The following is a 26,026-nucleotide window of genomic DNA, read 5'->3' as shown; positions in this document are numbered from 1 at the left end:
TTCTGCAAGCCTTCAGATAATGGCACTGGCCAGTGTGGGCAGGGAACGCAAATCCATACCAAAATATGCATCAGTCCCAGGCAAGCTGAATCGCTGACCCTTCCAGAGTAGAATGTAATCAACTGTCCAGCAAGTGGCTGGTTGGTTTCCTTGAAATACTGTGCTTAACCTTGCTGGCAGACTGCACATTCTGCAGCAGCTAGATCAGCATTGTTAAGGGAGAGCCCTCCCTGTAAGTTCCATGCGTAAACTCCATCCTTGCCACCATACATAGCCTCCATCTCTGCACCATGGCTATTCTGTCCATGTGCCCTTTGTGCCCCTATTGGGTAGACAGAAAACAGAGGCTAACTGATATCCAATGGTGGAGTCAGCGTATCTACACAGTCATTTACTGTCTCTTCCATGGTGGGATAGTCTCTGATGGGCATCACCATGTGATTCAAAGATAGTCCCACTTTGTGCTTACTCCCATAGGTTCATTCACATGCCTCTTCCATAGACCTTCTTCTCCCCAGTCCTCCAATCTTTTTACTTCCAGGCCCCTACCAAACTGCCAAGCCATCTGTTACTACCCATTCGTCTTACATATTCGTACCTCAGGCCACTTCTCCTTAAATGCAAAATGGATGACTATGTGCAATGCATGAAGTTTGAACCACTGGGAGGATTTTGCCTCATCATTATCTATCAGATCATAGTGTAGCAGCAGTTCATGTCAACTTGCACTTACTTACCAAGTCATCTTATGCTTGAACCAAGCTCAGCCTTTTTCCTCTTCTACATCAATCATAAGGGACCCCTCGGTCCCATGCAGCCATATGTCTGAGCTTAGAGGCAGGTACCAGTGCAATAATGGTTGATGACATCTGGCCACACACTCCTGCAGCTTACTTGTTCTCTGGCCCTGTTCATGCCCAGTCCTGGGTACATCACCTCCATCTTACCATAGGTTTTTGCTGGGCCCACTGGGCCTTATAAGTTGGTGGGTCTGACAAAACCTAGCTCCTGTTGGGCAGTTCTAGCCACCTGACATCTCATGGCGAGGTGCTGTCATTGTCCTGGCACAAATAGGGTGCCAGGAGCTATTTTGCAATAGTTTATGATTTTTTATTCTAAAGATCACATACGTGGCCTTGCTCCAGAACCCTTGGATTTCTCTTTGTGATTTTCCCATTGAAACTTTCCATTCATCCCACAGCATCTTTCCCCACCACTAATACATTAATATCGTACACTCTGTCATGCTGTATGTTCCAAGTGCTTGCCCCACACTTAAGAGATGATGCAGAGTCCTTTTCTGCTCTGGGCACCACTTAAAACTGGCAGCCATGTGTCATTCAGGAAATGTGTCATTAAATATTCTCAAGTAGACATTTTACCTGCAGAACTCAGAGAAGCCTAGCAGGTGTTGTCCCTCCCTTGTGTAGCAAGTGCAAGATGTGATAACCTACCCTTTACTTTGTAGGAGGTATCTGGCATGCCTCAGACCACTGGACCCCTAACTCAGCATTTCATTGTCTTTCTACAGTGCCGTATTACCACAGACTTAGTGGCTTAAATGACACACATTATTATCACGGCTTAGCTCTGTCCTCTGCAAGGCTGTAATCAAGCTGTCAGCTGGGGCTACAGTCTCATCTAAGACTCAGCTGGGAAAGGAACCACTCCCACATTCAGTTTTTGGCAGAATTAGGCTCCTCGTAGGCTGCTGGACTGAAAGACTCAGTCCTTGTTGGCTGTTGTCCAGAGTCTACCATCAGCCCCCTGCCATGTGGACCTCTCCATACAGTGGCTCACAACATGGTAGCTTGAGTCTTCTAAGTCAGCAAAAAAGAGAGGGTCTCAGCAAGATGGGAGTTGTAATATTATATAACTTAGTCACATACATGTAATCATGTCCATCCTGTCACGGTGTCATATTCTATTGGTTGAAAGGAATTTGCAGGTCCTACCCACACACAAGGGGAGAGATTTATACAAGGGCAGGGATATTAGGAGACAGAGATCATGGGGTCACCTTAGAAACTGTCCACCACAGATGGGGTCCTCACTGCCACCCAACCAGTGGATGATCCAGCTCCAAAATCCCATTTTAGAGTCTGCTTTTTCAGACCACTATCCATACCAACTGACAGGTCAGGCTTCCTAGGAGACAGACTCAGAGATGGAGACTTGCATGAAGAAAGTTTATTGATAAGTCCTTTCAACAATACTGCCTGTGAATGAGTGAGCAAAGCAGGTGAGAAAGAGAAATTGATGCAATGCCGTTGGAACAAAGGCCTTAGCTAGTGCAGAGTTCTGAGCTAGCATGGCTCTTCAGAGTCATCCTGAAGTATGGTCAGAAGGCCAGGTCTTTGTACACCACACTGAGCAATTAATGGATGCGGGATCCCCCTGGGGAGGGGCTGGAACCTTGGAATCTTGGACAGCTCCCTAAGGTGAAGAAGTCAAGAGTAACTTATGAGAAGGGGCTTAGCTGTGATCAGCTATCAGTCAATACTGCCAGCAGCTGGGTGAAATAAGTGCCTCAGACCTGGAGGATACTTGAGAGGCACACCTGTAGAAATCATTAATAAACCCAAAAGGAATGACATGAAATACAATTCAGTGAACTTTTTGATGTTTGACTTGAATAAAGCAAGGAAGGGTTCCCCTGCCCCCCATAAAAATAAGTTTGAAACTTTGTTCAATGGTTCCACAATGTCAAGGATGATGTCAGTGATGCCCTTGGCATTTATCTCACACCTCTTATCTCATGGCTACAAACATCAGCCATTCTGACCACCTTTGAGGTGGAAAGAGAGAAAGACAAGAGAGCAGTACCAGAAGATTTCCCTTCAGCCTGCTGGCCTGAACTGTGCCCCAAAGCCAACCTAAGATGTAGGAGAGTCTCACAGAGAGAATACTTCATTATTTCCTGTCTCTAGAGCAGAGGCAGGCATGGAAGAAGAGGATTTGGAATGGGTGCAGTGAGTCAGTCAATACTGTTTTCAAAGTAGGTTTCTGTTTTGCTAATTGAGGTCAGATCTACAAGCTTTAAAGACCAAATGAAAGATGATGACATGCCATCATTTGGCTGAGGAGCCAATTCAGGTCTATTATGTGGATGGGAGACTATCTGCCTCACGCCAAGTCCAATCAGGAAAACAAACAAGTGCATGCCAGGTCTTTAAGAGAGGGGACTGAATATGGGGAACTAACTGCAAGGGTACTGAAGGAGCTGAAAAGCCAAAGAAGGGACAGAGATATCTCAGGATTAATATCAGCAGGAAGATACTCTTAATTCCTAGGGTTGGAGATCCCAAAGGAGGAGATACTGTTACAAGATTCCAGGATCTGGGGCTGCCCAGTGAGAACGGTTTCTGCAACAGCAGGTACCTGGCTGGAGCTGGATCATGGAAGGAGAAGCTGTCCAGGAGAAGCTGGAATCACAGAGGAGATGCTGCCCAAAATAGAGCAGGGAGGGTGGGGGATGGGAGAGGCACAGTTTCTCCTCCTTCCCACTTTCCAATCACCCATCTCATCTCACAGGCTAGCTGGCAACAGAGCCTGGAAAATGAAGTTTGCAGGGCTCATTCCCTTGTTGTACAGAGCAGGACAGGGAAATGGAGATGAATGGACTCAAGAGCAAAGAAACAAATTACTGGCACGCCATCCCACCTGCACGTGGAGATGGACGTTAGGAGTACCTGCAGGGAAGCCACAGCTTTTCTCAGGAAGGAGTGCTGTCTTTGCTCCACCACATAAAAATAATCTAGTTCCCAACATCTGACATCATACAGATAAGATTATTTGATCTGAACTAAGAAAATAGCATTACACACCACAAATTAATTTAGGAAAAGCGTGAACTATTTTTCATGAAATACATGTTCTAAAAACTTTTTAAACAGCTTCTGGCCCAGTTTGAGGACAAACCTGACATGATAGGCTCAAGAGGGAGGGGATATGGGGATATATGTATCCATATAGCTCATTCACTTTGTTGTACAGCAGGAACTAACGCAACATTGTAAAGCAATTATACTCCAATAAAGATATAAAAAAATCTGACATGATAAAGGAGCAAAATATTTTTAAGAGAATTATTTATGAAGAACTAGCAAATCAATTCCTTTTTACTTGCAAAATATAAAAGTAAAAATACTGATCAAAACAGGAAGTTTAACTAGGTGGGACTAAGATTTTGATGTTAATTACAGATAACTTAACAGAGAATGTGACCCACGGATGATTTATAATATTTGACCCTAGAAGTGTACCAGCGCCACCAGCCACTTGAGAAGAAACTATAATGTTTTGACTATTACGTGTCAAAAATATAGCCATCAGTTAAAATTCCAAAAACTCACTGAATTTATGAAAGTAAGCAATATGTTTAACAAATCATCCAAGGGTATTTTAGGGAAATGAATAGTCTTAAGATTCTATTCTTCTTGTCATATCAAGATATAGTAAATCTGTATTTGTGGAGAGAACTCTGTCAAAAAACAAACTTCTAAATCCAAGGGTATAAAACTCAAACTGTATAACTATTTTGTTACTTCCTCTAGCATAAGATTGGGACACACCTCAAATAAAGCACCACACATAATAATAATAGTTATTGCCTGCCAGATAATGTGCTAAGCAAGTCCTTCATACATATTATTTAACTTAATTCTCAAAGAATCTAATGAAGTAGGTGCTATTATTACCTTCATTTTACTGATGAGAAAACTTAGCCTGAGGGAGGCTAAAGGTCTTTAAAATAAGAGCATGCCTAGTGTAATCAGTTTAGAGCCATTTAGATATATCCTGATAGCTGGATTAGCCAAGAACCCTATTAAAAATAATATATTTCAAGGAAACTTAGACGTTGTAAAATTGCTATTCTATATAAAAATTTCAATAGTCCTTTAGGGTTTGAGGAAATATGATTTAATTATTAAACTATTTAACCTTGGTAATAAAGACCAACCTAATAATGTATAAACTATATTGAAGTTTTCAAGATTAAAATTCTGTGGTTCTTACATTTCTCTCTTTCAGAGTTATAGTTTATATGACTTTCTGTATCAGTTGTGAAAGCTTCTTCTGGGCTAAAACACATCACAACAATGAGATTTTTAAAATTGTGATTTGCATTCATGTATATGTTATTGAATTTACATATTTCAAAGAATATTCTCATTAACAGATATTTTAGAATAATTTTTCAGGGAGAAAAATTTAACTCAGGGCCCCTAGAATCTGAATATTTATTTGTAGGAAAATTTGCACATAAAATTTGTATCTTTTAAAACTAATATGAATAAAAAGGAAAAATCATTAACTCTTCATGCCTACAAATTACTGACTCTTCCAAGGCTCTAAAAATAGTTGTTTAAAGGAAGAGGTCAAGGTATCTAGGTGATCCTATATGTAATTTTTGTTTAAAAGAATTTAAATTGCCATGTTGACATTTTCTGTTCAGTTTGCAGTATTAAACATATGAACTATATTTCATTTTAAAGTGCAATACATCACATTTGTCAAGAAAGCAGAATCCTGTGGTCCTCAGAAAGCGGCTACTGAAGAGTGAGGCTGGAGCATTTTTTTCCTTCCAAATTGTTCTCAGCGACCAAGCCTGTTTTAAGATGCTCTCAGCCACCAATTTTGTTTTTTACAAGCATTATCCTACAAATCCGGGAAACAAACTCAGACTCGACTTTGATCACATTTTCAGCAGTCTTGATGTTTCTGATAATGTACATGCTTCCTGTGTTTGTAGGCTTGTGTAGCATTAGTACAATATTAACCTTTTAAATGAAACTAACAATATCAATCATTGTCCTCTTACAAACACTTTATGGTTCCTGCCTGTTATTTGCTACAGCAGTGCTGATGGCTTCCTTTAAAAAAAATCTACTTAAAGATAGAGTAGAAAACATGTAAATCCGATAAGAGTTCAGAAAACTATAGTCCCAGGTTTGCAATTTCAAGTGGAGAAGAGCGGCAAAATCTGTGATCATAGGGATCAAAGATGAAGCCATGGTCTTATATGGTCATAGATAAGAGAGATGCTTTTGAGAAATGAGCATGATATCAACCACAAAGACTAAAAAATACTATGCATGTGTTTCACTAATAAAATGGGCAAAGTCAGGATTTGCCGTAGTTCAATGTTATTATTTGAGGGTGGCTGTGTCCTCAACTCCTGTCTAGCCAGTTCTGACACCCAAACCGCCCAATGCTCCCGCCACTCTCCTCCACGCCAACTGCCCTCCCTCCCAACACGAACGCGCACACACACCCAGCCCGGCCAGAAGATAAAGCTAAGATGGCAGCGCGGAAAGTACTGGAGCCGCGCTCAATGTGGCCGGAAAAACAAAAGCAAAGGCCTCTATATATTTCTTCATTCTGCACATTTCTCTGAATAATTAAGAGCCCCCTGCCCCCCTGCCCAACACAAGGCATTCTGCAGGAGTGCGCGCAGTATTGGCGGCAGGGGACGCTTGCTTTTGCACATTTCGAGAAATCCACTTCTCCCGTTTGCAGCGGTGGTTCAGGTGACCCTCGCGACTTGCCTTGGGGGACCACCCTCCCCTTCAAGTCCCCTGGACAGTGGAATCAAGGGTGAGTCCAAGCGCCCTCTCCTTCCCGGCTTGCGCCCCATTCCCTGCCACCCCACGGAGCCTTCCAAGGTGCCCAGCTGCCAAAGCAGAGGAGTAGCAGTCGCAGTGACCCGGGAGCGTACAGTGCGGAGGCAGGAAGAGGAGGAGGAGGAGAAAAAACGCTGCATTGGCTACAATTTAGAGTAAAGCGGCCGCTACCGCTGCCGTGGAAGGAAACGCTGCCAACCGCAACAGAAACGCCACCCTCGGATACCTAAGTGAGCATGTGTGCGACTCTGCGCACGCCTAGTTGCGCCCCTCAATGACAACGGGTTCCTTAGAAATTTATCCAGCTACCGGGTTTTGTGTGTACCCAGAAGGCTCGGGAAGGGGCCTGTCTGGGACTGAAGAGTATCGAAAGGACCAAGGGGGAATTCAGGACTGGGTAAGGGGGCACTTGGGGAGACAAGTGCTCCAGGTCAGTGTCCACTAGAAACTCTAAACGGGCAATGACTGCACATGCCACCACCTAAGCCTGAGCTGGAAATGTTTCTCTGTGCCGGCAACATTTATTCATTGACATATTCATTCATTCAACCAGTATCTATTTCCCTCCTGCTTAGGGCAAGAGTCTGTGCTAGGAGCTGGGAACGTGATGGGGGAACAGACACAAGCATCATTCCAGTCCTCATGGAAAAGTCTAGTATGTTTTGCTTTGTGCGTAACCATCTGTGAAAAGCCATGTGACAAAGTGGCTGTCCTAGACGCTTGAAGCCCTCCCACAGTCCACAGAAGTATTATTTTGACCATTTTTCACTGGATGAAACTTGCCCAAAGACATACAAGTATCAGAGTCAGGATCCAAACCCCTCCTCCTTTTGGGGGCCTCTCTGGCTCCTGCAACAGCTACAGCCCTTAGAGCTACTAAGAGTTCGGGCCTTTAACTCCACCAGCCTTTAGCAGCCTCCATACCTGTGTCTTGGCTCTCGTCCCGGATTTGGGGGAGGGGGGAGGGGGAGTGGGGGCGGGGCGGTTTCTCTTCGACACAGGTGTGTAACTGTGCTGAAGCATCAGGATAGGAATTTCGCCCAACAAATACTTACTGGCTATCTACCATACAGGAGGTTCTAGACAGGGGCTGAGGAAGACACTAAGATAAACAAGAAGCTCTGAAGGAGCTTATAAGATAGTTGGGGAAACAAGTTTCCTTGTCTTTAAAAAAGACAACTTTTTAAAATAAAAATGACATCCATTTATTATTCAAAGCCCCAGATAAATGCACTCCTTCAGCACTCTCTCCCGGCAAAAACTAGAATTCGTTTAATTTACTTCCCACTCCTTGTTTGTACTTCTCTAAACAGTAAACAGGGCTTGATTTTTTTTTTCCCCCTAAAGCAGGATATTCAAAGAGGCTTAAGAGCCAGTAAGTGTAAAAAGGATATAGCACTGGGATGATAGGACTTAAAAATGATTTTGCCAGGACTATTAGGCAAACTCTTCAAATTGAAAATCAAAAGGCTAAAACTTAATAGGAATCAGGGTGCACTGCCGCATACATTTCTACGGCATTTACTTAGAAGGAGCTGGTAGAATAGCTTGGAACAGGGGACTCAGCAAATATTACATTTTTATGGATAACAATGATAAGATCTTTGATAGATATGGCATTTTCAGATGTTACACAGTCAGTCACAACTAGTTTCAGGTCATATTCAAGAATTATCTTTAGTAATGTAAGTCTGGGAGGAAAAAGATAAGCCATGAAGTGACCACTGTCAAGAGATAAGAGTGCCCTCTTAGGGTGAGCGTGGAGTCAAAAAAAAAAAAAAAAAGAACATTTAAGAAAAGTACTGTTGCATTGAGATTTAGCGCTGATATAAACGTTACAAACAAGAATTTTGGAATGCCTCTGACTTGTGAACACTCATATCTGGGAATTCTACTTTCACAGAAAAAAAAAAAAAAAGAATGCGCTAAATTACTCCCTGTCTTTCGTAAGTAAAAACGATTTTAAACAGACTTAAATCCTAATGACAAAAATTCCAAACTAAGATCGCCAAAGGGACTTCTAATTCGCCGGGCCTCCTCTGCCTAGAATTCTGAGTTCAACCAGCGCCATTCACAGTACATCTTCCCGCTAGCAGCACACACTCTGGGGAACGGCAGCAGGAGTGCGTACCGTCAACCTCTGGAGGTGGGCACGGGGCCTCTATCTTTCAGGTCCCAGTTCTCCCACCTGGAGGGAACCCAGTACCTGAAGCCGACTGGTTGTAGCTGACAGCCTCCCCAGCACTTTCCTTACTCTTCCTCAAGCTGCTAGTAAAACCCGGAGAAGCGGCCTTCTTTCCGATCCGGCCCAACTCTCAGGCCTCACATCCAGAGGCCTGAGGCAGAGGGAGTGGTGGCGGAGAGGGGGTGGGGAGGGAGCGGGGCCGGAGTGACTGAGCATGTGCGAGGAGGGGCGCATGCCCAGTGCGGTCGGCAGCTTCCCATTGCGGGTGGCTCAGGCGGTGGCAGCGGTGGCGGCGGCGGCGGCGGCGGCGGCGGCAGCAGCGGCGGCACCGCCTCCTCCTCACACTCCCGGGGTGGCGAGGTTAGATGAGCGGCCCCAGTAGTGGCGAGGGCAGCGCGGGGGGGAGGAGGAGAAGAAGGAGGAGGAGGAGGTCTCTGTCTTTGTAGTCTCCCTGCTGCGGAGCGAGAGGCCGCCGCCGGAGCCGTCGTCGTTGGAAAAGGGCTGTTTGTGCGCGCGCGTGTCTGCCTGCCCGTCCCGCGGGGACGGGGCGGCGGCGGCTGCGAGGATGATGATGTGCGCAGCGACTGCCTCTCCCGCCGCCGCCTCCTCGGGGGCCGGCGGGGACGGATTCTTCCCTGCCGCCACCATCTCTTCTTCCCCGGCGCCGGGGGCGCTGTTCATGCCGGTTTCCGAGGGCTCCTTGGCGGCCGCGGGGCTGGGGCTCGGGCTGCCGGCCGCGGACTCCCGGGGTCACTACCAGCTGCTGCTGTCAGGCCGGGCCCTGGCCGACCGTTACCGGAGGATTTACACAGCTGCGCTCAGTGACAGGGACCAGGGGGGTAGCAGCGCTGGACACCCGGCCTCCAGGTGCGTCTCCGGGTGCCCTTCGTTGCGCCACATGCTGCATGTGCGCCCGTGTGTGTGTGTGTGTGTGTCTGTCTGTCTGTCTGTCTGTCTACATGCGTATTTACTGAGCTGTCTTTCAGCAAGCGCTTGATGCTAGATGATAGAATCACTTATTGAGATAGGAGGGTGCGGTGGCGGCAGTTTCTGTTCTAAGTGTGTGTAACTGCCTTTGTAGGGGGCAAGAGAGGGTGGGAGGGGAGCTTGTGATGCTAGAAAAGGTGGTGGTGCGGGTCGGTTATGACACGTGTATGTGTATTGTTGAAGAAGGAGGAGGGATGAGCAGAGGGTAATGCACCAAGAGAATTTGCAAGAGCGATGAGGGAAGTGTCGTTCCCAGTGTCTCTGCCGCAATGGTATTTGCACGTATTTCTCATACCCCTTCCCCCCACCCCTTCATGACATTCCATGCTCACCTTTCCGCCTCCCTTAAAAAAAAATCTGCCTTTCATTGGGGGTGGTGGTGGTGATGGTATCGGTTAAGGATAATGTCATATATATAGGATGAGTTTTAGATAATCAGCCTGTAGAATAAAGCATGGGGTTTCAATTTAAGAGATTTATGCGAAAGGGATGCAGTTGGAGGTTTAGGTGGCTGTGAAAGGTGTCTGATACAGATTTTTAGAGCTGTACTTTGATAAGTGGACCTTTTGGTCCTCTAGAGATGTGGTTGCAGCGGTGCTTGTGTTCTGTTGTCCCATCGGCCATTTCCCTTCTATTTCCTCTGTCACTTTTCGGGTTTAGAGTGCGGGAGGGCGGTTTATGGGGAAAAGGGGAAACCTGAAGAACTTCAAAATATGACAGCTGGTGTAGTGATCAACTGACACCAACTGGAAAATTTGAGTAGCTCCTAGATCTTTTCCTAGACTTGGTGCACCTTCAGCTCCCGTGATGGAGGAGATGTTAAACCACTTTCATTTTCTTTTTCTTAAAATGTGGGTGTCTTTTTGCTTAAGGCTCTCCTGTTGTTTTCCTTTCCATGCTCTTACATGCCACATACCTTGAAGGATGGTGACTGACTTGTTTCACCAGCTTGCCTTTGGCAGTGGTAATTGGGAGTTGGCTTCATCTTTTTTCTTCTCACACCTTCTTGCAATACATAGGGAAAGCATAGTAGGATTTTGTCAAATAAGTTACAGAGTTTACTGTATTTATTGAATATGTAGTTTGTTCGGTAATAACCAGATGCCATTTTCTCTCATTATGAGAGGGGCTAGGCTGTGAGTCAGGTATTTGTGGTTGACCAGTATGTACTGTGGCTCCTATCCACTGCAGAGAGTTGTAAAGATGGAGCTTTCTTCACACGTTTTCTGGGTAAACCACTCTTCTCGTGTGTATAATTGTTTACAGGATTGGGACTTGAGTAGTTTTATCGTACTGATATAAATGTGTGTAACTAACTACCCTTTGCTATGTAAACTGAAGGCCACAATGGCACGTCTGTTTCTTGCTGATGCTTTTGAAAATAGCACAAAATAGCACAAAATCTCAATAGACAGTTTGCTCTAATGATTAGGTATAATTTGGAGCTGTGAGTCTGTATATTATGGCACCGTAGATACATCTTTACAAACCCCTCTCAAAGAATTTGAATTTATTTTGTATGTTGTTTCCAGACTTATGCAATAATTTGTGACTGGTATGTTCCCTGTTTTAACTTTGAACTACTATACTTGTGTAATAATACAGTTTCTGTGTATTTAGAACTGTGTAAACAGTTTTAGACAAAATTAATATAGATTAACCACATACATAAAGTCTATGAATGATTTTTAGTCTTTGGTCAATTTTTGTACAAGCTGTCAATTAAAATTAGTGAAGAATTAGTTCAAGTACTGTATTTCAAGAAGTACTAATGGAAACGAGCCTTAAGTTGTGTGATATTGCCTTCTAGTGCTTGTTCAGAACATGATTGTTTATTATAGTTCACATTAGTTTTTCTAAGTCTTGGCCTGCAATTATTCTTTATTGAGAGTTTGCTTAAGAATTCAGTCACATTTCTTTTTTTTTTTTTTTTTTTTTTTTTTTTTTTGCGGTACGCGGGCCTCTCACTGTTGTGGCCTCTCCCATTGCGGAGCACAGGCTCCGGACATGCAGGCTCAGCGGCCATGGCTCACGGGCCCAGCCGCTCTGCAGCATGTGGGATCTTCCCAGACCGGGGCACGAACCCGTGTCCCCTGCATCGTCAGGCGGACTCTCAACCACTGCGCCACCAGGGAAGCCCAAGTCACATTTCTTATTAACTATGAATGGGGAAATTGGAGCTGGGATTTAGGTTCTGAATGAATGATGTAATTATTTGTATGGGGCACTAGTTGAGTTAGAGGAGAAGATGAAATGTTTCAGAGACAGAGAATGGAGCAAGAATAGAGGGTGAAATTCTAGTGAGAACCAAGTTTAAAGCTGTGAGAGAAAGGAGACAGTGAAGGAAGCTGAAAAAAGATTAAAAAAATTAAGAAGAGAACTGTGGGACAGTAGCACCTCCGGTCCTAAGAAAGTGGATTGAAAGTCCTCGACAGGGATAAATGTTGAAGAAAGTGAGAACACTTTCCAGGTCGCTGACGACTTTTGAGGAAGTGGTCAAGATTCTGTGGAAGAGAGATGTGGCTGCGGAGTCAATGGGATATTTTGGGGTAATGGGGAGATGGTTGAGGGAAGGATATTTGAGTATGGGAGGGTGAGTGGGAAACATTCAGTAAGTGGAGAAGGAGAAATTAAAGAAGTTAGAGAGGGGCTAAATGATGGTGAGAAGTCGAAGTCTATGGGGACAGATTTAACATGACAGGTGGAGAGGTTAGCCACAAAAAAAACGTTAGGAGCTAGTCATCCTTTAGTATAGAAGGGGAGGATAGATCTAAAGACTAGGAGTTTATTAAGAACTGTATCCTACTCGTTTTGGTAATCCCAGTGTCTAGCACAATTTTTGGCATCTGTTCTGTAAATATCCAGTGCCTGCTGTGTGCCAGGCACTGTTTTAGGTGCTGAAGCTGTAACAGTGAACAGGAGAGACTAGGTCTCTGCTGTCTTTGGAACTTCCACTCCAGTGGGGAGAAATAAGCAACTGATCATTTCAGGTAGTGATAAGTAACCATGAAGGAAATGAACCCAGTTGCACGTGATAGCTGATTTGTAGTTGGCGGGGGCTGGGGGTGTATTTTAGGTAGGGTGGTCAGGATGGGTCTCTTTGCGAGTTGGCATTTAAGTTGAGTCACAATGATTGGAAGGCAGAACTAGAGGAATGGTGTTCTAGGAAAATAGTCTCTGACGCAGAAACAAGGTTGTGTTCAAGGAACGGAAACAAGTGAGTGAGTTATCAGTCAGTGTTGAATAAATTAATTACTGTGGATTATGTTTTAGGTGTAGGTAGAGAAGTTAAGGAATGCAGCCTAATGGTGTCAGTGACTTTGATGGCATTGTAGTGAATGCTTGGATTCTGAAGCTGGACTGGTTTTAGATCCTGGCTTTGCCACTTTTTAGCTGTGTGACCTTGGGTGCATTACATAACTCCTATACCTCAGTTTTTTGCTTAAAAAATATTTTTGAGATATAATTGGCATATAGCATTCTATCAGTTGTAGGTGTACAACATAACCATTCCATATTTTGAGAAATGACTACCACATAAATTCAAGTTAACATCCATCATCACACATAGTTGAAAGTTTTTTTTTCTTGAGGTGAGAGCTTTTAAGATCTACTCTCTTAGCAACTTTCAAATATACAGTCTAGTATTATTAACTGTAGTCACCATGCTGTACATTACATGCCCATGACTTATTTATTTTATAACTGGAAGTTTTTCTTTGTACCTTTCAACTCCCTTCGCCCATTTTGCCCATCTCCCACCCCCTGCGTCTGGCAAACATGAATCTCTCCTCTGTATCTATGAGTTCAATTTTGTTTTTGTGTTGTTTTTTTTTTTTTAGACTTCACTTATAAGTGAGATCATATGGTATATTTGTCTTTCTCTGTCTGACTTATTTCACTTACCATAATGCCCTCAAGATCCATTCTTGGTGTTGCAAATGGCAAGATTTCCCTCTTTTTTATGGCTGAATAATATCCCATTTATTATATATATCACACCTTCTTTATTCATCCATCAGTGGACATTTAGGTGGCTTCTTGGCTATTGTAAATAATACTGCAGTGAGCATAGGGGTGCAGATATCTTTTCAAGTTGGTGTTTTTGTTTCCTTTGAGTATATTCTCAGAAGTGAAATTGCTGGGTCATATGGTAGTTCTATTTTTAATTTTTTGAAGATCCTCCCTATTGTTTTCCATAGTGGCTGCATCAGTTTACATTCCCACCAACAGTGCATAAGGGTTCCCTTTTCTCCATATCCTTGCCAGTACTTTTTATTTCTTGTCTTTTTGATAATAGTCATTCTAACAGTGTGAAGTGATATTTCATTGTTGTTTTGATTTGCATTTTCCTAGTGATTAGTGATGTTGAGCATCTTTTCATGTACCTGTTGGCCATTCATGTAACTTTTTTTGGAAAAATGTTTATTCAGAGCCTCTTTCCATTTTCTGAATTGGATTGTTTGTGTTCTTTTTTTTTTTTAAATGCTTGGCTTATTTATTTATTTATTTATTTATTTATGTCTGTGTTGGGTCTTAATTTCTGTGTGAGGGCTTTCTCTAGTTGTGGCAAGCGGGGGCCACTCTTCATCGCGGTGCGCGGGCCTCTCACCATCGCGGCCTCTCTTGTTGCAGAGCACAGGCTCCAGACACGCAGGCTCAGTAGTTGTGGCTCACGGGCCTAGTTGCCCCGCAGCATGTGGGATCTTTCCAGACCAGGGCTCGAACCCGTGTCCCCTGCATTAGCAGGCAGATTCTCAACCACTGCGCCACCAGGGAAGCCCCTTTTGTTTGTTTTTTGTTGTTGTTTTTTGATATTGAGGTGTGTGAGTTCTTAATTTTAGATACTGACTCCTTACCAGTAGTATATGGTTTGCGAGTATTTTCTCCCATTTGGTAGGTTGCCTTTTCATTTTTGTTGCTTTCCTTTGCTGTGCAGAAGCTTTTTAGTTTGATGTAGTCCCACTTGTTGTTTTTTGCTTTTCTTTATGCCTCAGTTTTCTTCTGTGTAGAATGGGAATAATAATAATGAGGATCGTATTGTAGGTTGAATGAATCTGTATATGTAAAGTGCTTGGCACATTAAGTGCTAATAAATATTAATTAATGATTTCTGCTGAGAGTGAAGGAGCAGATGGAGTTTGGGGACTTAAAGAGAAGGCGGAGATCATGTCTGACTCTTTTATGTTTTGGTCTCAATGACTGTGTTGAATGTGGGAATAACTATTTCATTTATTCAGTGACTGAATAAATATATTTTTGTAGGAATGAATCAATCAAAGTTGGAACATTTGCTTGAGGAAGGGGATTGTTAGGAAATGAATAAAGGAATGTTTGATGAGTTCTTAGCGGGAATGGTCGTACAGCATTGATTGCATTGGGGAAGAACCATAGCACGGTGGCTAAATCTGCTCTGAAGTCAGACCGTCTTAGTATTTCAGTTCTGCTTTTTTCTGTCTTGAAATGGGCAAGTTAATTAGCATTTTCATGTCTGTTTCTTTACCTGTATCCTTATAGGGCTATTGGAAGGACATTGTGCCTGAGCATTGTTCAAGGGCTCATTAAATGTTAGCTGCTGTTGGTGGTGGTCGTGGTATTACTACGACTACTGTTCTTATTATTAAAATCACATATTTAAACTTCCAGTCAGCACGATGTTGTTGGAAGCTTTTCCACTCAGAAGAGAAATGAAAAAAACTGCTAGTTGATTCAAGGTTGAAGTGTGCCTGGAGGTCCAAGAAAGAAAGAAAGTGAAGGTTTTTGGTGGCAAAGATTGAACATATGGTAAAAAGGAAAGTGATGCCAGGAGGGAACTGATAGACTGGGCGATAAAGACAGTCAGGGTATCTGGGCTGAAGTGGTAGAAGAACAGTGTTAGTGGAAACAATAGAGGAGACTGTGGTGAAAATGGGAAATTGCTTTTCTTCTCCAAGCTAAACCCACTTACTTCCTTCAGCTTCTTTATCTCTTTCTTGTTAGGAATGCTATTTGAGCCCATCCTTCAGATGCATGGGATTTCGGTTAGAAGAGGTTGATCCATCCAAGATTCCGGGATTAATACTTGGTGCTAACCATTGGCCTTATAAAGATTTGTAAGACAGTTTCTACGTTGAGTTTATTGTCTGGATGGGTGTGAAAGGTACAAAGGCAGGTACTTACAAAAGTGTTAAATGAAATGACTAAGAAAGCATAGCCTATTGTGACAAAGGGATGGCATTCTGAGCTGGTACAAAAGCATGAGCAAGAGGTGAGAAAGCATAGTTTGTGTGGAGGTAATGGTAAGAATTCTGTTAGAGCTAGAATGTAGGTGTTATGAGGGAGAGCAATGGGAATTCATTCTGAAAGTGGAGGCTTTGGTCAGAGGGTATGGCAGCTTGAACTGCCAGGTAAGAGTTAGATTTATTCAGTAGACACTGATGGTTTTGAGCTATGAAGAGACATTATTGTAGGAGTGTTTTAGTAAGTGATATGGGATCGAATCAGTATATTTGTGGATAGGTAGTAATTTGCTTCATATAGCTGTTACATCTATGGAATCCTATATAAACACATTTTAAGGCAAACATTGCTCTGTTGGCATGTTAGCAAGTAGAACTATGAAATGAATTTGTTTCCTAGATCAAGATAAAAGAAGATCTTGCCGTCGGGCTTAAAAAGAAAATAAAAGTGTTAATTTAAAAATAGTTTTGCATTTTAAGGTATTTATTTTAAAAAATCAACAGAATAGTCAGAATAGTCTCACTTTTTCATTCAAGAATAGATTAAATATTCAGGTTTTGGGGGGAGGGGACAGGTTAATCAAGGTTTAATTTACATATAATAAAATTCACCCTTTTTAAGTGTCCATTTGAAGAGCCTCTGAACCATCACAGTCAAGTATAGAATATTTCCATTATTCTAAAAAGTTTCTTCTAACGCCCTTTACCTACCCCTAGCCACTGGCCACCACAGACCAGTTTTCTGTCACTAATATTTTACCTTTTCTAGAATGTCTTATAAAACTAGCTCCTTAAGGACAGGACCCCAGATACTGTGCCCCTTTATGTCATCTATCCCCATATTTCCTATAAATGGAAGTTAGGCTTTAAAGCTTCAATAGGTTTCGGTTAAACACTTTTGGGCAAGAATATTTTGTATATAATGCTGAGTACTGCACATTGCATCCCATCCAGAGGTTTTCAGGTTGTCTCATTGTTTAATAATGCTCAGTCTAGTTACTTGAGTCACTTGGATAAGATGGTACCCACTAGGTCTCTTTTCTGTAAATGTATGCTTCTTCCATTTGCATTAGGCAGGTAATCGTGGGTAATAACTTTGGCACACTGAATATCTTCCACCTAACGGTTTTAGCATCTTTTGATAATCCTTGACTGAGTCAGTAATTTCATTAGGGGCTTCAAAATGATGATTCTTATATTTCTGTTAAAATAGAATTTAGTAGCTGATGGTCTTCTGCAAAGAAGAGTTTTCCCTTATCAACTGGTGGTAAACTTATTTCCTCCTAAGAAAACAGGGTAAATGATTCATTTTCTCCCCTCATTATCCCATTTGGTATAATAGTCCAGCAGTGGTGTGGTGGTTGCTCTAGGTCATCACCCATGCCCCTCCGTTCAGTTACAAGTTCCCCCAGCCATTGAGAATATTGGCAGCTAAAACTGATTGCAACCGAGTCTCTCCAGGCATTGCTGTGAGCCAACAGACCTGCTTCCCTCAAAGTCTTGCGTTTTCTTCAGGATCAGCCTGCATCCAATGCCTATTCTGTATGGGGGTGTGAATGAATGCCTGGCCCTTTTGCCCTAAGGTAGGACAAATTTGAAGATCCATCGCAACTCCAGAGCTCCCCATGGATTGGCTGAGGCCTTCCTGTGACTGCATTTCAATTCAACTCCTTTGTTTAGTCTCACTTCCTTTACTCTCCCACAGGTATTGATTTGGAGGGCATTCCCCAGTACTTTGGTTGTGCAGATCTTCATTTCAGAGTCTTTTTTCTTCCAAGGCAGTTGTGGTACCAGCAGTGGTCTGATGAAGTAGTCTTCAAAATGGAATTTTGGAGCTAGATTATCTGCTGGCTGGCTAGCAGTAAGAACCCCACTACTGGTTGTAGATGGAGCACTGATACCGATAACCCTTTGCATGCACTGTAGCTGTGCACCTGTTAAAACTTTCACTGGTGGCAAATTGGAATGCCATTCCTGTAGAAGAGAAAGTATTTGTGGGTACAGTATCTTAGGCTTTTGAGACATTTAGGGAAGTTATTAATTATACGTACGGTGTAGTCAGATGGCTGTTTGGTGAGTGACATAGATTGGAGAAAGACAATGAAAGGCTGAAGGTAATTGGGGGCAAAATGAGAAAGTTAGGTAATTTCTTCCTTTGGTATCATGTAAAGAAACTCATCTTCGGCAATAGGAGGAAAGAAAAAGCTAAGGATTAGGCCCAAGATTTAATTTCAAGGGTAGCAGAGCTCCAGGGCAGGTTGATTTCTCAGCAAGTCTGCTAAGCCAGCGTGCCTGTCCTCTGGTTAGGAAGGAATGAGACCCTGGCTTTTAAGGTGGGACGTCTGAGTTGATGCACTGGAAAACCTTGAAACTCCAAATTCCTCTGAACCCTCTGAGCCTACAGAAGTGACCTTCTTCTCCTGGCTAGAGGGTAGTTACTTGAAGATTATGCTGCCCCTGCTACCCCCATCTATCCTCCTCTCCCCTGCTGTCTGTCACCAAACCAATAACTAACTAGAGTTAAGTCACAACAAAGCCTACTGGGAGGTGCTGGGTCTGCTGAGGGGGGAGAGGGACTGCAGTGCACATGCACGCACGCATGCGCGCACGCACAGATTGATTCCTAGACTGCAGTGAGGCACCTCCAAACACCCCAGCAGACACACCAGAATACCATGGGATATTTCAGAATTTTAAAGGAAACACAGAAATGTCTGTCACAAACTACTAACTTGAGGTAGTTCACAGTTTTTACATTAGATCCTGTTGCACTCCTTTTGATGATGTCATATCTTTTTAAAGTTGAATTTTTGGTTGTTGCTGTGATACAACAAAGCACTGCACAAAAATCAGTGTGGAAGAGAAGAGGAGGGTGACATGTTTAATCTGCACAAGTTTGAGAAGTTGTGCAGTACTCAGAATGTGCAGTGTCCTATTATTAAGTAATTGTGGTTGTTTAAGATGAGATATAAATATTTTTCTTTAAGTTTATGTGTATTATTTTTTCAAATGGCTACTAAGTTGTTAGAATGTAAATTCTTATTAATTATTTGGATCTCATTACATAATAAGCTCTACTGTTAGGTTATTCCATTTGGCCTACAAGGGTTATGGAAACATTACTGATGATGGCTATGCAAGGGCCCAGTAATAGATTTATGTTCATCAGTGCTGATCTAGCAACTGAACTGATGAATGTCCAGCCTGACAGTAGCAGAGACTAACTTTCCTTCAAGGATACCAACCAGTCCTTGTGCCTTGGAAAGGATCGTGATTCATTTTGACTGGATATCATGCATATTCTGTGTATGAGTTTCCCTTTGCAACTTGCCGGGGCTCAACCAGTGCCCATATTTGAGGGCTTATAGAGTGATCCATCAGCACAGGGTGCCACATAACATCGTTTCAGAGTAAGGGACCCACTTTATAGCAAATGAATCCCACAGATCCATTTGTCCTATTATGCACCATAACTGCCCAGAAGCTGCTGACCTGATAGATAGTAAGACAGTCTTTTGATGGCACAACTGATGATGAGCGTAAGGTCCTATTCTTCAGTGTTCCTGATAGGAAGAACACATGGAAATTGGGATGCCTCCACTTAGCATCACTGTCAGTGATCCACTGGGGACTTTATGCTTCCCATCTCTGTAGCTCTGAGCACTGGGGCTTAAAAGGTCCTGGTTCTCCGAAGGGAAACATTTTCAACAGAGACACTGTAAGAGTCCTGTTATACTTTAAGACACTGCTACTGCACCACCAGAGAAGCCCTACCTATGTTTTTATATTTAAAGTTTCTCTCCTTTGGGCAGTACACATAGAATTTTACTTTTTTTTTTTTAATCCATTCTGTCAATCTTTGCCTTTTATTTGGAGAGTTTAGACCATTAATATTTAATGTAATTAATTATTGATATGGTTGACTTTAGGTCTACCATTTTATTGTCTTCTGTTTCCCTCTTTGTTTTTCATTCCTCTCTTACTCCTTTTCTACCTTCTTTTAGATTATTCTTTAGATTCCATTTTAATGTAGCTATTGGACGTTTTGGGTATATCTTTTTGTATTAATTTTTAATGCCCTAGGGATTACAATATAGATACCTACCCTTTCACAACCTACTTAGAGTTACTATTGTACTGCTTCACTTAAAATAGAGAAGCCTTGGGCTTCTCTGGTGGCTCAGTGGTTGAGAGTCTGCCTGCTGATGCAGGGGACGTGGGTTCGTGCCCTGGTCCGGGAAGGTCCCACATGCCGCGGAGCGGCTGGGCCTGTGAGCCATGGCTGCTGAACCTGTGCATCCGGAGCCTGTGCTCTGCAGGGGGAGAGCCACGACAGTGAGAGGCACTCGTACAGCCAAAAAAAAAAAAAAAATAGAGAAACCTTACAAACATACAGATGCTTTTTCCCCCTCTGCTACATCCCAATCCCTTCTTCGTTACAGCTCTTATATATGTTATGGCTGCACACTTTGAAAACCTCACTATGCAATATTATAATTTTTCCTGTCAACAGTCATACATATTTTAAAGAAATTAAAGGAAAAAAGTATTTTATGTTCACCTATATATTTATTATTTCTGTTATTCTTCCTTCATTCCTGAAGATGCTACATTTCCTTTCAGCTTAAAGGACTGACTTTAGCATTTCTTGTAAAGTAGTCTACTGGGGATAAACTCTCTTTTTTTCCTTCAGCTGAGAATGTCTTTATTTTGCTTTCATTTTTAAAGGATATTTTAGGGGAACATAGACTTCTGAGTAAAAACTTATTTTCTTTTAGCATTTTCATGATGTTGTTCCACTGTCTTTTCATCATTATGATTTCTGATGACAAACCTTTGGTAATTCAAATTTTATTTCCCTTTATGTAATATGTCATTTTTCTTTATCTGCTTTCAAGAATTTTTTTGTTTTTGTTTTTCAGCAGTTAGAGTTGATGTATCTAGTCTTTATTTTCTTTGAGTTTCTCCTCTTTGGAAAATGCTCAGCTTCTTGAATCTGTAAATTTGTCTTTTACCAAATTTGGGATGCTTTCTGCCATTGTTTCTTAAAATATTCTGCTCTAGTTTCTGTCTTTTTTTCCTGCTAAGATTCCAGTGACAAAACTTTTGAGATTGTCCCACAAGTCTCTGACTATTTTTTCTATTGTCAATTTTTTTCCTCTTTGTTCTTCAGATTGGGTAATTTTTATTGATCCATTTTCAAGTTCACAGACTCTTTTCTCTCTTATCTTCATTCATTTATTGAGCCAATTCAGGTGAATTTTATTTCACATACTGCATTGTTTGGTTTTTAAATTTACATTTGGCTCATTTTTAAAATAATTTCTCTTTGTCTTCTGAGAATTTTTTCCCGTTCAGTTCACCTGTGTTTGCCTTTACTTCATGGAGCATATTTATAATAGTTGCTTTAAAGGTACTATTGGATAATTATAACATGTGGATCATCTCAGGGTTGGCATCTGTTAATTGTTTCTTCCCTTGAGATTTATCACATTTTCTTTTTGCATTGCGAACATTTTTTATTGTATCTTGGACATTATGAGTGTTTGTTTTGAAAACTCTGGCTCTTACCATAATTCTCTGGAGTGTTGATCTTTGTTGTTGTTTCTTTTAGCCGACTATCAACCCGTTTAGCTTCAGATTGCAAATTTGGTCTTGCCTTTTGTGGGTGGTGGTTTTTAATTCTCAGAGACTTTGCTATGTTGGTATGGGTTTGTCTCATACCTGTGCAGCTCCAGAGCAAGCCTAAGACTTACGTGGGCTTATAGGCAGGATTAGAGAATCCCTTTCTCCAATCTTTCTCCCTTCCAGGATTTTCTCCACATTCTCCAGCATGCAGGAGCCCCTTTCCCCAATTCCTGTGGCCAGAAAGATAGGGTTTCTCTTGGAGTTTTAACTTCTGTGTTGCTGCTCTCTGTATGCAGTGATTGCTTCCTGGCCTCAGAGCAAAGCTGTTAGAGAAAGGAGAAGAAAATAGCCGAGCCAGGAAGCTCACTATCCTGTGGGTCATTTTTCCAAGTTTGACTCCCTTCCACAATATGCTTTTGTTTCCTTTTCAGAGTCCTCAAATAATTTTTTCTTTCTTTCTTTTTTTTTTTTTTTTTTTTGTATTTTGCCCGAAGTTTATAGTTGTAAACAGTGTGAAAGATAGATTGTATTTGGTTTATGCCACCATACTGGAATCAAAATTCCTTCTCTAGTTGCTTTTAAGATTTTTCTCTTTATTTTTGATTTTTAGCAATTTGACCATGCTCTTCCTAAATGTGTTTTTTCTTAGTGTGTGTTTATCATGTGTTTGGCATTCATTGAACTCCTTAGATATGTGTGATATAATTTTTGTTTAATTTCACACATTATGCCTTTACTTCCTCCAATATTATTTCAAACCTAGTCTCTCTCATTGCCTTCTAGGAATCCACTTATACACACATGAGGCTGCTTGATGTTGTCCCATGTTCGAAGGGTCAGCAAACTTGTTCTGTAACGGGCCAGATAGTAAATACTTTAGGCTTTGCAGGCTCTCTAGTCTCCCTTGCGATTATTGCAACTCTGTTGTTACAGCTTGAAAGCAGCCATAGGTAATATTTAAACAAATGCGCATGACTGTGTTCCAGTCTAATTGTATTTACAAAAATAGGTGGCAGGCTAGATTTGGACTGCAGGCCATAGTTTGCTGACTCCTGAGGTGTAGACAGTAATAGTTGCCGGAGCTACGTTGTGAATATAGAGGTAAAATCAAAGAAGTGTAAAACACAGATATTGGCAGTAACTAAAATGTGGGGCAACTGGACGAATGAGAATAAGGGTGTAGCAGAAGAGACTGAAAGATGTGTTAGGACTGGATTACTATGTTCCTGTATTGCTTTATTTGAGGACAGAAGTGATAGAGTTAAACTCTCAATTTATAAAAATGTCTATAGCAGCGCTGTAAGGGATGAAAAGACATAGATCCCCAAAGCAGGGGTTCCTTTAAAGAAGCAATTGCAGTAGTTCTGACAAGTGATAATAAAACCTGAGAGAAGGCAATGGGAATAGATGAAATAGAACAGATTTGAGAGACATTTTGGTGTTAGAAGGATGATGAAAGAATGACAGGTGTAACAAGTGACTAGATGTCAAATACAGAAATAATAATGCCTTTCCTCTAGGTATTAAGGGAGGGAGGAAGAACTAGTTTCTCAGGAGGCCATTTTTGACACCTTTCTCTGTACATTTTCTTTGTCGGTTACTTCAGTCAGTCCTCTGATTTCAGTAATTACCTAATTGTTCTGGACTTCTTTTCTGCGGTTTGTAGCTAAAACCTTTCTCTTGGTCTATAGACCTGTATTTTGAAAAGTCTTCTGTTAGGAGTCTCTCAATCCTGACTCAGATACATTATGTACAATATATTTAGAGGCTCCTCATGAGCATATTATCACTTACATACTGACTCTTTCCCTATAGGTCAGCTAAACAGAAGTCTGAGACATCATCTTGAAGTTGGCATTAAGAGATGATAATGACCTAACACTCACTCATCCCCACCTCCTTTTTTCAGAAGGCTGAGAAAAGTCACATTCAGTGGGAAAGTGAATTGACGTTAGATGGAGAAGGGAGTACAGCATTTAGAAATTAGTGTTTAGAGGGAAGGAAGGAAGATGGTAGCTTGAGGAAGGGGACAAAGAATTAATCTGTCTTTTGGGTAAGAGACACTGTAGCAGATGTTTTTAGTGTCCTAGCCATATTTCTTTGGCTTTCATCTCTATATTGTCTACTTACATTTATGAATTTCTGCCTGAGAACTTTCTTACTGGCCACAGAGACATGCTTGGCCTGTGTGCAGGGCAAGCCAGAAATGCCAGGGAGTTAATGCTGTCAGAAAGGCTTTCAGCCACTGATGGATGGGGATGTGGTGGATAAATACCTCGTTTTCACACCTCTCCTTTGGGATAACTGAGCTGTGTTCTATACCATCCATTAGAGTTCTCCAGTAGGATCACACTCTGGTTTCCCATCAGGGTAACTGGCTTAATAATACACTCTTTCTTGACTGCCTTCCCTTCCCTATTTCACTTCTGATTTCCCCTATCAGTGTTTTTCCTGGATCACCTCTCAAACAACTACTTGTACTTGAATCCTTAAATCATGTCTGCTTTTGGGGAAACCCAAACCACAGTAGACACTTTAGCATGGTAATAAAAAGAAATAAAATTTGTTTAGCACTTATTGATAGTAAGCATAACTGTAAGTGCCTCATAATCTAATGGGATAAGTACTGTTTTCATCCTGTTTTACAGATGAGCCGACTGAGGCACAGAGCAGTTGATTAACTTTCCCAAGATCACAGAGCTAATAAATGACAGAGCCTGCATTTGAACCTATGCCGTATGTCTCTAAATTCTGTCCTCGTAAGCTGGTAGGCTAAGGGAGAAGAGCAGGAATAATGAGCAAAAAAGAGAGAGTGAGGACAATTAATGGAGTAAGGCCCACGTAGAGATTATTTTGAGGTGGGTGAAAGGAAAATAAAGGAAGTAGTTCATTCTAAATGATGTCCCTTTCAGCAGTTAAGTAGAGGGTTAGATTATGTGCTCTGCGCTAAATGGGTAGTGGTGGGATTTTGAAGTGGCTTGAAAGGTGGTAGGTTTTCATGGTGGATGTACCTGTATTGTCAGAGAACATAACTGGTTCTAGACCAGCATTCTGATGATGTTTGTGAACTCCCAGTAGCTATTATTAAGGTTGTTATAGCTTATTGAAAACAATGTAAGTTACCAATATAGAAATGAATATAAATTATGAACAGATAACTCTCATGAGAAGTAATATAGGTGCTAAAGGTTTAAGCGACAGGAAAAGGAAGAAAAAGGAGCTAATAAAGAAGACTGAGAAAGAATCATCATCAAGGGAGATGGAACACTGAAATAGAGGTTCTTCTAGAAGCTGAGGGTGGGGAGTATTTAAAGAAGTAGACTGATAGTACTCATATGTAGAAGAATATAAAGGATGAAGACTGAAGGTAAGGAATTCAGTAGGCAACAAGAAAGTTTGTGATGTTGAGAAGTCTCATACACTTGTAGGAGCTTGATCGTAGGGGACAGAAAACATTTGAAACAGTTGTTCCTCAAGAAGTTTAGTGATGAAGAGGGCAGAGGGATAGAGAATCATTTAAACTCTTTTTTTAACTTGGAGGAGGCCAGTAGGCCTCTAGGGTTAGAAGCCGTAGAAGACAGAGATTAAAGAGTAAACAAAGAAAGGGTGTAAGTGGTTGAGCAAAATCCCAAGGATGGTGAATGAGATGGGTCCAGTGTATGGTAGGAAGGGTATACTTGGATACAGTAAGTTCTGTCTCTTTTGGGATGCTGGGACTTGAAGGAGGAGATTTAAGTTTTGGAAGAGGTCTCAGGGGCATATTTTCACCCTTTTTATCTTTCTCTCTCAATTCTAGTAATTTTTTCTGATCTCTTCAAATTCTCTCTTCACCGTGTCTAATGCTGTAAACTCACCTACTGAGTCTTTAGTTGCAGTTATATTTTTCATGTCTAGAAGTGGGATTTGATTCTTTTTCACATGTGCTATATTCCTCATACCCTGCAGATATTTTAAAGCTAGTCTTTTTTTTTTTTTTTTTTTTTTTCTGTAAAGTTGGTAAGCATAGTTGTGTCTGAAACTTTTATCTGGAGTCTGTTTGTCCTTCTGTTTTCTTTTTCTGCTAGTTCTCACTCATGGTGCCTTGTATCTTTGTGTGCCTGGTTGTTTGACTGCTAACTCTCATTACCCTTCTGGTGGCTCTCTTAGTCCTAGGATAAATGGACTGTCTTCAGAAAGTTTATAGTTGCTCCATGGCTTGAGTTTTGCTTGGCCACCTAGGCTCTGTGTACCTAGATTATAAATCTGCATGAGGCATGGTCTAATAAAGTCATAACTTTTCAGAGTCTTTTCCTCCCCTCACTCTCTACTCCCAGTCTCTCCCCCACTCTCTTTTTCTTATGCTGCTCTGCCCACTGCCAAGGTAACTTTATTTATAGTCCTTA

General features: G+C 41.8%; 2 protein-coding genes across 13 annotated transcripts in view; one reads left to right on the top strand and one right to left on the bottom strand.

Annotated features, from left to right (window-relative positions):
• Positions 1-8,915, bottom strand: part of SCEL (sciellin) — a 336,387-nt gene extending 327,472 nt beyond the window's left edge. The window contains exon 1 of the mRNA XM_082602083.1: positions 8,833-8,915. The gene's annotated coding sequence lies outside the window, so the exon portion shown is untranslated. The remainder of the gene's footprint in view (positions 1-8,832) is intronic.
• A 262-nt stretch (positions 8,916-9,177) lies between these two features.
• Positions 9,178-26,026, top strand: part of MYCBP2 (MYC binding protein 2) — a 265,407-nt gene continuing 248,558 nt past the window's right edge. For all 12 annotated transcript variants that reach the window (XM_082601985.1, XM_082601982.1, XM_082601988.1 and 9 more), the window contains exon 1: positions 9,178-9,678. In XM_082601985.1, the coding sequence (XP_082458111.1) occupies positions 9,377-9,678 (302 nt within the window). In that variant the 5' untranslated portion in view covers positions 9,178-9,376. The remainder of the gene's footprint in view (positions 9,679-26,026) is intronic.

The sequence above is a fragment of the Mesoplodon mirus genome (genome assembly GCF_964341445.2).
Source record: "Mesoplodon mirus genome assembly, chromosome: 17".
In the NCBI taxonomy this organism is placed as follows: Eukaryota; Metazoa; Chordata; class Mammalia; order Artiodactyla; family Ziphiidae; genus Mesoplodon; species Mesoplodon mirus.
The sequence above is the reverse complement of the archived record's forward strand: the minus strand, read 5'-3'. Positions and strand labels throughout refer to the sequence as shown.